Source organism: Salvelinus fontinalis, chromosome 12, assembly GCF_029448725.1.
Source record: "Salvelinus fontinalis isolate EN_2023a chromosome 12, ASM2944872v1, whole genome shotgun sequence".
Taxonomy (NCBI): domain Eukaryota; kingdom Metazoa; phylum Chordata; class Actinopteri; order Salmoniformes; family Salmonidae; genus Salvelinus; species Salvelinus fontinalis.
The window spans coordinates 55,202,843-55,216,894 of record NC_074676.1 but is presented as its reverse complement, the minus strand read 5'-3'; the positions used below and the strand labels follow the sequence as shown (position 1 = coordinate 55,216,894).

General features: G+C 44.6%; 2 protein-coding genes across 2 annotated transcripts in view; one reads left to right on the top strand and one right to left on the bottom strand.

The window, feature by feature from the left end:
* Positions 1–5,012, bottom strand: part of nme7 (NME/NM23 family member 7) — a 177,546-nt gene extending 172,534 nt beyond the window's left edge. Inside the window, exon 1 of the mRNA XM_055941122.1 lies at positions 4,799–5,012. Coding sequence (XP_055797097.1) covers positions 4,799–4,801 — 3 coding nt within the window. The 5' untranslated portion in view covers positions 4,802–5,012. The remainder of the gene's footprint in view (positions 1–4,798) is intronic.
* Positions 5,013–5,050: 38 nt separating this feature from the next.
* Positions 5,051–12,815, top strand: zgc:172121 (uncharacterized protein LOC337599 homolog). The gene is made up of 8 exons (XM_055941123.1): positions 5,051–5,331; positions 5,527–5,594; positions 5,689–5,861; positions 6,884–6,987; positions 8,156–8,317; positions 10,455–10,660; positions 10,978–11,057; positions 11,712–12,815. Exons 1-8 carry the CDS (start codon positions 5,227–5,229, stop codon positions 11,816–11,818), a joined length of 1,005 nt encoding a protein of 334 aa, XP_055797098.1. The 5' UTR covers positions 5,051–5,226; the 3' UTR covers positions 11,819–12,815.
* The last annotated feature ends 1,237 nt before the right edge of the window (positions 12,816–14,052 follow it).

Sequence of the window (14,052 nt, the reverse complement as noted above, 5' to 3'; positions counted from 1 at the left end):
TGCCATTATGGGGTATTGTGATGTCATTATGGGGTATTGTGATGTCATTATGGGGTATTGTGATGTCATTATAGTGATACTGGTGTACAAAAGAGCAGAAAAACAAAAACAAATATGGGGATGAGGTAGGTAGTTGGTTCGATGGGCTATTTACAGATGGGCTGTGTACAGCTGCAGTGATCGGTAAGCTGCTCTGACAGCCGATGCTTGAAGTTAGTGAGGGAGATATGTCTCCAACTTATTTTTGCAATTCATTCCAGTCATTGGCAGCAGAGAACTGGAAGGAAAGGAGGCCAAAGGAGGTGTTGGCTTTGGGGATGACCAGTGAAATATACCTGCTGGAGCACGTGCTACGGGTGGTTGTTGCTATGGTGACCAGTGAGCTGAGATAAGGCGTAGCTTTACCTAGCAAAGACTTATAGATGACCTGGAGCCAGTGGGTTTGGCGACGAATATGAAGCAAAGGCGAGCCAACGAGAGCATACAGGTCGCAGTGGTGGGTAGTATATGGGGCTTTGGTGACAAAATGGATGGCACTGTGATAGACTGCATCCAATTTGCTGAGTAGAGTGTTGGAGGCTATTTTGTAAATGACATCGCCGAAGTCAAGGATCGGTAGGATAGTCAGTTTTACGAGGGTATGTTTGGCAGCATGAGTGAAGGATGCTTTATTGCGAAATAGGAAGCCGATTCTAGATTTGATTTTGGATTGGAGATGTTTGATGTGAGTCTGGAAGGAGAGTTTACAGTCTAAACAGATGCTTAGGTATTTGTAGATGTCCACATATTGGTGCTAGACGGGCGGGCAGGTGCGGGCAGCAATCGGTTGAAGAGCATGCATTTAGTTTTACTTCCATTTATAAGCAGTTGGAGGCGACAGAAGGAGTGTTATATGGCATTGAAGCTCGTGTGGAGGTTTGTTGACAGTGTCCAAAGAAGGGCCAGAAGTATACAGAATGGTGTCGTCTGCGTAGAGGTGGATCAGAGAATCACCAGCAGCAAGAGCGTCATCCTTGATGTATACAGAGAAAAGAGTCGGCCCGAGAATTGAACCCTGTGGCACCCCCATAGAGACTGGACAACAGGCCCTCCGATTTGACACACTGAACTCTGTCTGAGAAGTAGTTGGTGAACCAGGTGAGGCAGTCATTTGAGAAACCAAGGCTGTTGAGTCTGCCGATAAAAATGTGGTGATTGACATAGTCGAAAGCCTTGGCCAGGTCGATGAATACGGCTGCACAGTATTGTCTTTTATTGATGGCGGTTATGGTATCGTTTTGGACCTTGAGCGTGGCTGAGGTGCACCCGTGACCAGCTCGGAAACCAGATTGCATAGCGGAAAAGGTACGATGGGATTCGAAATGGTCGGTGATCTGTTTGTTAACTTGGCTTTCGAAGACCTTAGAAAGGCAGGATAGAATAGATATAGGTCTGTAACAGGTTGGGTCTAGAGTGTCTCCCCCTTTGAAGAGGGGGATGACCGCGGCAGCTTTCCAATCTTTAGGAATCTGGGACGATACGAAAGAGAGGTTGAACAGGCTAGTAATAGGGGTTGCAACAATTGCGGCGGATAATTTTTGAAAGAGAGGGTCCAGATTGTCTAGCCCAGCTGATTTGTAGGGGTCCAGATTTTGCAACTCTTTCAGAACATCAGCTATCTGGATTTGGGGGAAGGAGAAATGGGGGAGGCTTGGGCAAGTTGCTGTGGGCGATGCAGGGCTGTTGACCGGGGTAGGGGTAGCCAGGTGGAAAGCATGGCCAGCCGTAGAAAAATGCTTATTGAAATTCTCAATTATCGTGGATTTATCGGTGGTGACAGTGTTTCCTAGCCTCAGTGCAGTGGGCAGCTGGGAGGAGGTGCTCTTATTCTCCATGGACTTTACAGTGTCCCAGAACTTTTTGGAGTTTGTACTACAGGATGCAAATTTCTGTTTGAAAAAGCTAGCCTTTGCTTTCCTAACTGCCTGTGTATATTGGTTCCTAACTTCCCTGAACAGTTGCATATCGCGGGGGCTATTTGAAACTGATGCAGAACGCCACAGGATGTTTTTGTGCTGGTCAAGGGCAGTCAGGTCTGGAGTGAGCCAAGTGAACCAAGGGCTATATCTGTTCCTGGTTCTACATTTTTTGAATGGGGCATGCTTATTTAAGATTGTGAGGAAAGCACTTTTAAAGAATAACCAGGCATCCTCTACTGACTGAATGAGGTCAATATCCTTCCAGGATACCCGGGCCAGGTCGATTAGAAAGGCCTGCTCGCTTAAGTGTTTTAGGGAGCGTTTGACAGTGATGAGGTGTGGTCCGCAGACCCATTACGGACGCAGGCAATGAGACAGTGATCACTGAGATCCTGGTTGAAGACAGCAGAGGTGTATTTAGAGGGCAGGTTGGTCATTACGGTCCTTTCAGAATCATGAACCTGGGCCTCCCGAGTGGCGCAGCAGTCTAACACACTGCATCGCAGTGCTTGAGGCGTTACTACAGACCCGGGTTTGATTTCAGGCTGTGTCACAGCCAGCTTTGACCGGAAGTCCCACAGGGCGGCGCAAAATTGGCCCAGTGTCATCCGGGTTAGGGGAGGGTTTGGCCAGGGGGAGGCTTTACTTGGCTCATCACGCTCTAGCGACTTCTTGTGGCGGGCCGGGTGCCTGCAGGCTAACTTCGGTTGAAAGTTAAATGGTGTTTCCTCCGACACATTGGTGCAGCTGGCTTCCGGGTTAAGCGGCCGAGTGTTAAGAAGCGTGGTTTGGCGGGTCATGTTTCGGGGGATGCATGACTCGACCTTCGCCTCTCCCGAGCCCGTTGGGGAGTTGCAGCAATGAGACAAGATCGAAAAAAGGGGGTATAATTTTTTTTTAAATAAAACACAAACCTGTCACACACTGAAGGCCTATAGGTTTTGAGAATGATGATCAGCAATAGCCATTAAGAGCTCACCAGAGAAGAGGCAAGTGAGATGATGACGTTGTATCACATCACCCAGAATGTGAAGACTCTCCAGCAGGAGCCATGACTTTAATCAAAGTGTCAAATCGTTACAGCTCTGAAGTTCACAAGCAATGATATTCAATTCAAAATGTTGGCTAGATATTTCAACTCTATATGGCAAGGCGTCAATGTCTGACTGAAAACATTTGAGGCTGATTTTTGCCACAGCTCGTTGTAGCTACGTTAACAATGTAATCACATCATTGTTTTAGAGAGACAGCGTGGTGGCATGGAGAATCCTCACGACCAACTGAAGAATCTTGTAGTGTGTGACCCTCCGTCTCTGCCACATCATTTGGTATACGCACCACTACGTTGGCAAGACAACAAGACTACAGTGAAGTTGAATGTGAGAGGCTCAGCGATGTTAGTATTATGAAAGTCGTGCAGTGTACACCCAGCCTAAACTAACATCTGTGCTAGCCAGGCCAAGTTGTGATAACTAGATCCATGTGGTCTCCAACCACACAGAGCAGGGCCTTCATTTCAGCCAGCTCTGGGAAGAGAAAGACCATTCTTTCTCAGACACCTGCTGTCCCACAGTGCTATCAATGGAAACATCTCCTGCTGCTGCCTGCACTAAGGCAGATCAATATTCCTCACAAAATGAATCACGTACAGTGAGCGATAGACTAGGTAAGAGATTGTTATACAGTAATACAAAAATGCTTAGAAAATGGTACTGGTCCGTATTCACAATGCTTCTCAAAGGGCTGCTCTATTTATCTAGCTAATTACCCCAGTCTTATTCATTATGATCCAAAATGCAAAACTGATCCTAGATCAGCACTACTACTATAAGACGCTTTGTGAATGCAGGCCTTGTGAGCATATTTATTATGCCGAATCTACCGATGTACCTCTAAGCTAGTCTACAATGCGCATCACATTCAGTCAGTGCATTATCACAGTTGGTCAACTGATTGCTTGGCAGGTAAGCCAAATTCAGTTTACTTGACTGTCATACTTACTGTACTGGTCTCCTAGTTTGGACATGTCATGGACGGATGAGACCAGCCATGGCCAATGATATGAAAGACAAAACGATATGCATGTAAGTGTTGGACAAAATGCTGTCACCATCCTCTCCCCACAAATGCCTTCATAGCAGCTATAAATTATGAATAACACTGTGGGACGTTAGAGATAGAGGCCAAACAGTAGAACAAACATGATTCTACTGACAGATTTTCTGTCCATCGCACAACCTGGACAGCTCATTGTGGGGAAATGACGCCATCTGCCGGTAGATAATACGGTAACTAATTTACCACAATGGCCTGGGGAGCCTAATAGTCAGCAAGCAAAAAGGTATTATTTTGCGTAAAGTATTTCAACTGACCAAGTAACTTCGTTTGGTTGTATGATGTTCAAATTACAAACATATCTTGTTTTTGCCTGCATTGGGGCGGCAAGTAGACTAGTGGTTAGAGCGTTGGACTAGTAACTGAAAGGTTGCTGGATCGAATCCCCGAGCTGACAAGGTACAAATCTGTCGTACTGCCCCTGAACAAGGCAGTTAACTTGTTCCCCAGTAGGCCGTAATTGTAAATAATATTTTTTTCCTAACAGATTTGCCTAGTTAAATAAAGTTTCTCTTAAAAAAAATCTAATCTTTGGTTGGTTGGCTAGCTAACGCATTCATATACAGTCATTGCGCTAGCTATGCTAGCCAAAGTTCGCAAACGACGGTTCACTGCTACCTAAATCGTACACCATTTCAAAACATAGTGAGAGCATGTCTTTTAATGCTTTGGTAGCACCTACATTTATGAAACCACGAAGGGTAGCTGGCGATGCTTTATCTTACCATTATTTTAGATAGAGATCCCCGATGACGACAGTTCGTGTGGCTATAGTAGCAGTTAGCTTCGTTTTACAACATATCACCATAGCAACATGCGGAGAAATGTTTAACACGGGCAAAATTTATTTTATAACAACAAATAAATAACTTGGACGCTTTACATAAATATAGGACGGGAATTAGCACAGAATTAGCAACGAATGCAAAAATAATAATGTTGTTTCCGGAAGTAGAAACTATGACCCCTTGCGCAACGTGGGTTGACTTCTTCTGTTTTTAATTTTGTCAGAGATGGGGGTAGTTAAATATGTTAATAAATAACCAATCTTGCTTTTACCGGAAGAGGACAAGGTGCAGCACCGGCTTAGTAACGTTACTTTAAGTTAGTCAAAGATAAATGGCCGAGTGAGATAGACTACCAGTAAGTGACCATGGACAAAACGGATATTCTAAAATTAATGGATTTTGGTCGGGGTCCACTTATTGTAGATGGTGGACTGGCAACAGAACTGGAATCAACAGGTTGTAAATTACAGGTGAAATACATCAAATTGCATTTTATGAGTAATTCCAAAGAGAGCTGGGTTGTAAATCATTACATTATTCCAAACAGCAACATAAACGAAATATTGTTTTGGACAAATGCAGGTTTGCAACAGAATCGGCGTAATGAATATTCTCCTGTACTTCCCATCCTGTATATTTGACTAGAATGTTTTGCGTGGATACAGGGAGATCCTTTGTGGAGTGCAAGGCTGCTACATACTAACCCACAGGCTATTAAAGATGCTCATTACAGGTGAGTTGTTTAACATAGACTATTGTTGATTGTTGTTGTAGTTCTCCCTTTACCGTTGCAAAGCAGTACAGATGTGTTGTCTCTCTCTTCCTAGGTTTCTGTGTGCTGGTGCTGATGTGATAACTACAGCCACGTACCAGGCTAGTGTTGAGGGCTTCACCAGGCACCTGGACATCACCCCTGAACAGGCCAACCAACTGATCATGTCAGGAGTGACTCTGGCCAGAGAGAGTGTCAAACAGTTTATGGCTGACCAACCTCCATCAGGTGAGCAGGCACTGTAAGTTACAGGTGGAGACAACATTCTAGGCCAGGGATGGGAAACTTTGATGGGTGGGGGGGGGCAACAAAAAATCATCTGAACTCATCATGGGGGGGGGGGGGGGCAGTGGCTCAAGGGTCTGCATACCACATCCATACCCACACAGGCAGTCAGAACCGGCTCTAGCCTTTTGGGGGCCCAAAGCAAAATGTTGTTGCCCCCCCCACACACACATTTTAGCAGCCCCCCCCTCTTGACAGCAGAGTTGTTTTTAAAAAAATTTTTTAACCTTTGAGTTCATTTCCTGCAATTCTACACATTGTCTGGTCACTGGTGTAGCCTACAGACTTCCTGTTGTACACAACTGTTCTAACTATTGCATTCCATGCCTCATTAAGCGCAAATTCATGTACAGTAAGCTTCATTCAGCTACATTTACATGTTTTACACAAAATACATTATCGACCTGTTCGTACAAACTTTGTAAGTATTGCAAACATAAGGCGGTCTAGCGATTTCATGTTCTTCTTAGCTGCTGAGTTACAGCTATTTACTCTCTCCACAATATCAGCATATATGGCATCAGGTGACGCATAACAAACTCGCCCGCTGTCAGACTCTTTTCACCGGTCTGAATACATGCTTGGCTTCCTAAAACATTTGGCTGCCCAGAGGTGGAACACAGCAAGACACAGACACTCAGTCTAATTACAAACTTCGTGTTGTACACAAAACTGTTGCATTCCAGGCCTCCGGAAACATTGAAGGTGAATGAGGTGAGTTTCCCCCGACTATGAAAAGCGCTTTGAGGAACCTCAGCTGGTATAAATCCAATCAATTATTATTATTTATTCATTAGTGATTGGATGTTATTTTTTCATCATCATTGCAAACATTGGCTAAGCTGCTCAGGACCTACCAGCTCAGCAAAGCACTACAAGAGATCTTGTAATTTGGACAAGATGTCTCTGAAGCTCTTATTTCTATGATCAGAGTTGTTCATGTTGGTATCTTTCTATTTTCTCAGATCGCAGGGTTCCTCTGGTGGCAGGTTCTGTTGGACCTTACGGAGCGTTTCTCCACAACGGCTCAGAGTACACTGGCGCTTACGCTGCGGAGATGAGTGTTGAGGTAAGGCAGGCAATGCCAAGAAACAACTCACATTGGGGTTGACCTATCAGTATCTACACTGAACTAAAATATAAAACGCAACATGTAAAGTGTTAGTTTCATGAGCTAAAATAACAAGATCCCAGAAATGTTCCATACGCACAAAAAGCTTATTTCTCTCCAATTTTGTGCACAAATTTGTTTACATCCCAGTTAGTGAGCATTCCTCCTTTGATAATCCATCCACCTGACAGGTGTGGAATATCAAGAAGCTATTCAAACAGCATGATCTTTACAAAGGTGCACCTTGTGCTGGGGACAATAAAAGGCCACTCTTAAATGTGCAGTTTTGTCACATAACACAATGCCACAAATGCCTCAATTTTGACGGAGCTCGCAATTGGCATGCTGACTGCAGGAATGTCCACCAGAGCTGTTGCCAGATAATTGAATGTTAATTTCTCTACCATAAGCCGCCTCAAACGTCGTTTTAGAGAATTCGGCAGTACATCCAACCGGCCTCACAACCGCAGACCACGTGTAACCACGCCAACCCAGGACCTCCACAACCGGGTTCTTCACCTGCGGTATCGTCTGAGACCAGCCACCCGGACAGCTGATGGAACTGAGGAGTATTTCTGTCTGTAATAAAGCCCTTTTGTGGGGAAAAACTCATTCTGATTGGCTGGGCCTGGCTCCACAGTGGGTGGGCCTATGCCCACCTATGGCTGCGCCCCTGCCCAGTCATGTTAAATCCATAGATAAGGGCCTAATGAATGTATTTCAATTGACTAATTTCATTATATGAACTGTAACTCAGTGAAATCCTTGTATATTGCGTTTATATTTGTATTGTGTTCAGTATAGTAGACTAGTGTTCCTATGGTCTGTCTGCACTCGGTCTCTAGCCTCGTTTGTCCGTGGGGCGACGCACAATTGGCATAGCGTCGTCCGGGTTAGGGGTTAGGGAGGGTTTGGCCGGTAGGGATATCCTTGTCTCAGTATGTAAAATGTAATAAAATGTATGCACTCTACTGTAAGTTGCTCTGGATAAGAGCGTCTGCTAAATGACTAAAATGTAATGTAAAATGTTTATACCTACTGCTAACATGCGTCCTTTGTCCTGATCTGTCCACATTCTGATTGTGCCCACATTTTTTGAAATGTGTCTCTCTCTCTGTGTCTCCAGGAACTGAAAGCCTGGCACCGCCCCCAGGTCCACTGTCTAGTTACAGCAGGGGTCGATCTCATTGCCATGGAAACCATCCCAAGCGTGAAGGAGGCAGAAGCTCTGGTGGAGCTGCTCAGAGAGTTTCCAGATTCTAAAGCATGGCTGGCCTTCTCCTGTAAGGTAATTCACGCTATATGTAATTAAGACTCTTTCTCAATTTGTCTTTCCTTGGTTCCTCGCCGTCCTTTCTCCTCGTCTCCTAAGTTCCTACCTTTTAAACATTCTTTACCAAAGCGTTCTGAGAAATAGGCAAGGAGAGAGGACGCAAGGGATCTAGGAAAGACACATTGATTCTCGTTATTTAGTTAGTTAACCATTATTTAAATAGGCGGGTCAGTTAAGAACAAATGCTCATTTACAATGACGGCCTACCGAGAGGCCTCGTGGGGACGGAGGCTGGGATTTAATAAATATAGATAATAATATAGGACAAAACACACATCACGACAAGAGAGACACAACACTACATAAAGACAGACCTAAAACAACAACATAGCAAGGCAGCAACAGATGACAACACAACATGACAGCAACATGGCAGCAACACATGACAGCAACACCACATGACAACAACATGGTAGCAACACCACATGACAACAACACCACATGACAACAACATGGTAGCAACACCACATGACAACAACACCACATGACAACAACATGGTAGCAACACATGACAGCAACACCACATGACAACAACATGGTAGCAACATAACATGACAGCAACATGGTAGCAACACCACATGACAGCAACACCACATGACAACAACATGGTAGCAACATAACATGACAGCAACACCACATGACAACATGGTAGCAACACAACATGACAGCAACACCACATGACAACAACATGGTAGCAACACCACATGACAGCAACACCACATGACAACAACATGGTAGCAACATAACATGACAGCAACACCACATGACAACATGGTAGCAACACAACATGGTAGCAACACCACATGACAACAACATGGTAGCAACACCACATGACAACAACATGGTAGCAACACCACATGACAACAACATGGTAGCAACACCACATGACAACAACACCACATGACAACAACATGGTAGCAACACATGACAGCAACACCACATGACAACAACATGGTAGCAACACAACATGGTAGCAACACCACATGACAACAACATGGTAGCAACACCACATGACAACAACATGGTAGCAACACCACATGACAACAACACCACATGACAACAACATGGTAGCAACACATGACAGCAACACCACATGACAACAACATGGTAGCAACACAACATGACAGCAACACCACATGACAACAACATGGTAGCAACACCACATGACAGCAACACCACATGACAACAACATGGTAGCAACATAACATGACAGCAACATGGTAGCAACACCACATGACAGCAACACCACATGACAACAACATGGTAGCAACATAACATGACAGCAACACCACATGACAACATGGTAGCAACACAACATGACAGCAACATGGTAGCAACACAACATGACAACAACATGGTAGCAACACCACATGACAACAACATGGTAGCAACACAACATGACAACAACATGGTAGCAACACAACATGACAACAACATGGTAGCAACACAACATAACAACAACATGGTAGCAACACCACATGACAACAACATGGTAGCAACACAACATGACAGCAACACCACATGACAGCAACACAACATGACAACAACATGGTAGCAACACAACATGACAACAACACCACATGACAACATGGTAGCAACACAACATGACAACAACACCACATGACAACAACATGGTAGCAACATAACATGACAACAACATGACAACAACACCACATGACAACAACATGGTAGCAACATAACATGACAACAACATGGTAGCAACACAAAATGACAACAACATGGTAGCAACACAAAATGACAACAACATGGTAGCAACACAACATGACAACAACATGGTAGCAACACCACATGACAACAACATGGTAGCAACACCACATGACAACAACATGGTAGCAACATAACATGACAGCAGCACAAAACATGGTACAAACATTATTGGGCCACAGACAACAGCACAAAGGTCAAGATGGTTAGAGACAACAATACATCACACAAATCAGCCCCAACTGTCAGTGAGTGTCCAAGATGGAGTCTTTGGATGAAGAGATTGAGATAAACTGTCCAGTTTGAGTGTTTGTTGCTCTAAATATGGGATGTAAAAATACAGTATTATGTCTTCTATTCTCCTCAGGATGGCCAGTGTATATCTGACAACAGTCGTTTCTCTGAGGCGGTCCAGCTGGCCAGTAGGTCCAGTCAGCTGGTGGCTGTAGGGGTGAATTGCTGTCCTCCAGCCCTGGTCAAGCCCCTCCTAGACTCAGCCAGGACACAGAGGAGACCAGATCTCGGCTGGGTGGTGTACCCCAACAGTGGAGAGGAGTGGGATACATACTCTGGGTGAGTGAAACTAAATCACCTTGAATGCATCCCAAAATGGAAACCCTATTCTCTATGGGGTCTCTGGTCAAAAGTAGTGCACTAAATAGGGATTAGGGTGCCGTTTTTGGACGAAGACTTTGGCTTTACACAGGTCTGTGACCTGACACATCCAGGTAGTAGTAGTAAACACACTGATGTCTGCTGTAGTATAAGAAATCTAGACTAATATCAACTGTTCACTTCAGTCAACAGTTCCATGATGATTCCTCAGTTGTTTCAAGTGAGTATTGAGTGAATCTCTTGTATTGATTTTGAACTTTTTATCATTTAAAAAGGTGGAGAAAACCAGAAAAAAGAATATCTTCAATCGCTGAACTGAGTCTGGAGTGGATGAAACAAGGGTGTGCACTTATAGGTAGGACAACAGCTGAACTAATGTTGTCTTTGTATTAGTACAGGGATGGGAAACCCCCTTTTGTAGGCCCGCAAATCAATTTACAGATCAATGTTTTTTTAGGAATTCAGTCGGGGTGTCAACTTACTGTTGCTAGGTAGAATACACAAGGTGCAATTTCAAAATGTTGTGCATCAACAGTTTTTCTGTTATGTCAGTCACTGACAGGTACTCAATTAGCCCATGGCAACAGAATTTCACTTAGAGCCCCCAAAAGGCAAAGGCCGGCTCTGACTGCATGTCTGGGTATGGATAGGGCCCCTAAAAGACTAGGGCCGGCTCTGACTGAATGTGTGGGTATGGATAGGGCCCCTAAAAGACTAGGGCCGGCTCTGACTGCATGTCTGGGTATGGATAGGGCCCCTAAAAGACTAGGGCCGGCTCTGACTGAATGTCTGGGTATGGATAGGGCCCCTAAAAGACTAGGGCCGGCTCTGACTGAATGTGTGGGCATGGATAGGGCCCCTAAAAGACTAGGGCCGGCTCTGACTGAATATGTGGGTATGGATGTGGGTAGGCAGTCCCGCGAGCCACTGATGAGTTCAGATATTTTGTGAACCCCGACCCCCATCAAAGTAGCCCATCCCTGAACTAGGATGTTTTGTCTTCCAACAGGAGGGTGCTGTCGCATCAGTCCTGCTCACATAGCGGAGCTACGAAGACAGATACATGGAGACATGTCTGGGTCTGATGCTTCACAGCGGGGACAGGGAAGACCTTAAGACAGACACATGGAGACATGTCTGGGTCTGACGCTTCACAGCGGGGACAGGGAAGACCTTAAGACAGACACATGGAGACATGTCTGGGTCTGATGCTTCACAGCGGGGACAGGGGAAGACCTTAAGACAGACACATGGAGACATGTCTGGGTCTGATGCTTCACAGCGGGGACAGGGAAGACCTTAAGACAGACACATGGAGACATGTCTGGGTCTGATGCTTCACAGCGGGGACAGGGGAAGACCTTAAGACAGACACATGGAGACATGTCTGGGTCTGATGCTTCACAGCGGGGACAGGGAAGACCTTAAGACAGACACATGGAGACATGTCTGGGTCTGATGCTTCACAGCGGGGACAGGGGAAGACCTTAAGACAGACACATGGAGACATGTCTGGGTCTGATGCTTCACAGCGGGGACAGGGGAAGACCTTAAGACAGACACATGGAGACATGTCTGGGTCTGATGCTTCACAGCGGGGACAGGGAAGACCTTAAGACAGACACATGGAGACATGTCTGGGTCTGATGCTTCACAGCGGGGACAGGGAAGACCTTAAGACAGACACATGGAGACATGTCTGGGTCTGATGCTTCACAGCGGGGACAGGGGAAGACCTTAAGACAGACACATGGAGACATGTCTGGGTCTGATGCTTCACAGCGGGGACAGGGGAAGACCTTACAGCTCTTATTACTGCTACAGTATGTAATCCCACAGTCAGATTATGCAATTAATAACTAATTTTAAAATGAGTTTATATAAATGATTTATTAACCCTCATACTGCCAACATATGTTATATACATTTGGATAGTATTTACATCCCTAGACTTTGTCTAAATGAATGTATGACTTTCTCCACATTTTTTTGTGTTACCACCTGAATTTAAAATTGACAATTTAATCTATCTTTATTACTGTCCTACACACAATGTCAAAGTGGAATTGTGTATTTTGAAATGTTTTAAAATGTATAAAAAATTTAAAGCTGAGATGTCTTGAGTCACTAAGTATTCAACTCCTTTGTTATGTCAAGGAGCCTCAATATGTTGAGTAGAAAACAATGTGCATAACGAGTAGCATAACACGTTTCATGGACTCACTCTGGGTGCAATAATAGTGTTTAACATGATTTTTGAATGACTGCCTCCTCTCTGTACCCCACACATAGAATTATCTGTAAGGTCCTGCAGTGATTTAACCATAAAGACCAATGAGGTTTTCCAATGCCTCGCAAAGAAGGGCACCTATTGGTAGATGGGTAAAAAATAAAAAAAAGACGCAGACATTGAAGAGCACTTTGGATGGTGTATCAATACACCCAGTCACTACAAAGATACAGGCGTCCTTCATAACTCAGTTGCTGGAGAAGAAGGAAACTTCTTAGGGATTTCACCATGAGGCCAATGGTGACTTTAAAACAGTTATAGAGTTTAATGGCTGTGATAGAACTGAGGATGGATCAACATTGTAGTTACTCCACAATACTAACATGAATGACAGAGTGAAAAGAAGGAAACCTGTACAGAATAAAAAATATTCTAAAACATGCATCCTGTTTGCAACAAGGCACTACATTAATACTGTAAAAAATGTTGCAAAGCAATTCACTTTTTGTTCAGAATACAACACATTACTGAGTACCACTCTCCACATTTTCAAGCATAGTGGTGGTTGCATCATGTTATGGGTATGCTATGCTTGTAAACGTCCTCACTGTAAACTGCATTTATTTTCAGCAAACTTAACATGTGTAAATATTTGTATGAACATAACAAGATTCAACAACTGAGACAAACTGAACAAGTTCCACAGACATGTGACTAAGAGAAATGTAATAATGTGTCCCTGAACAAAGGGGGGGTGTCAAAATCAAAAGTAACAGTCGGTATCTGGTGTGGCCACCAGCTGCATTAAGTACTGCAGTGCATCTCCTCCTCATGGACGGCACCAGACTTGCCAGTTCTTGCTGTGAGATGTTACCCCACTCTTCCACCAAGGCACCTGCAAGTCCCCGGACATTTCTGGGGGGAATGGCCCTAGCCCTCACCCTCCGATCCAACAGGTCCCAGATGTGCTCAATGGGATTGAGATCCGGGCTCTTCACTGGCCATGACAGAACACTGACATTCCTGTCTTGCAGGAAATCACGCACAGAACGAGCAGTATGGCTGGTGGCATTGTCATGCTGGAGGGTCATGTCAGGATGAGCCTGCAGGAAGGGTACCA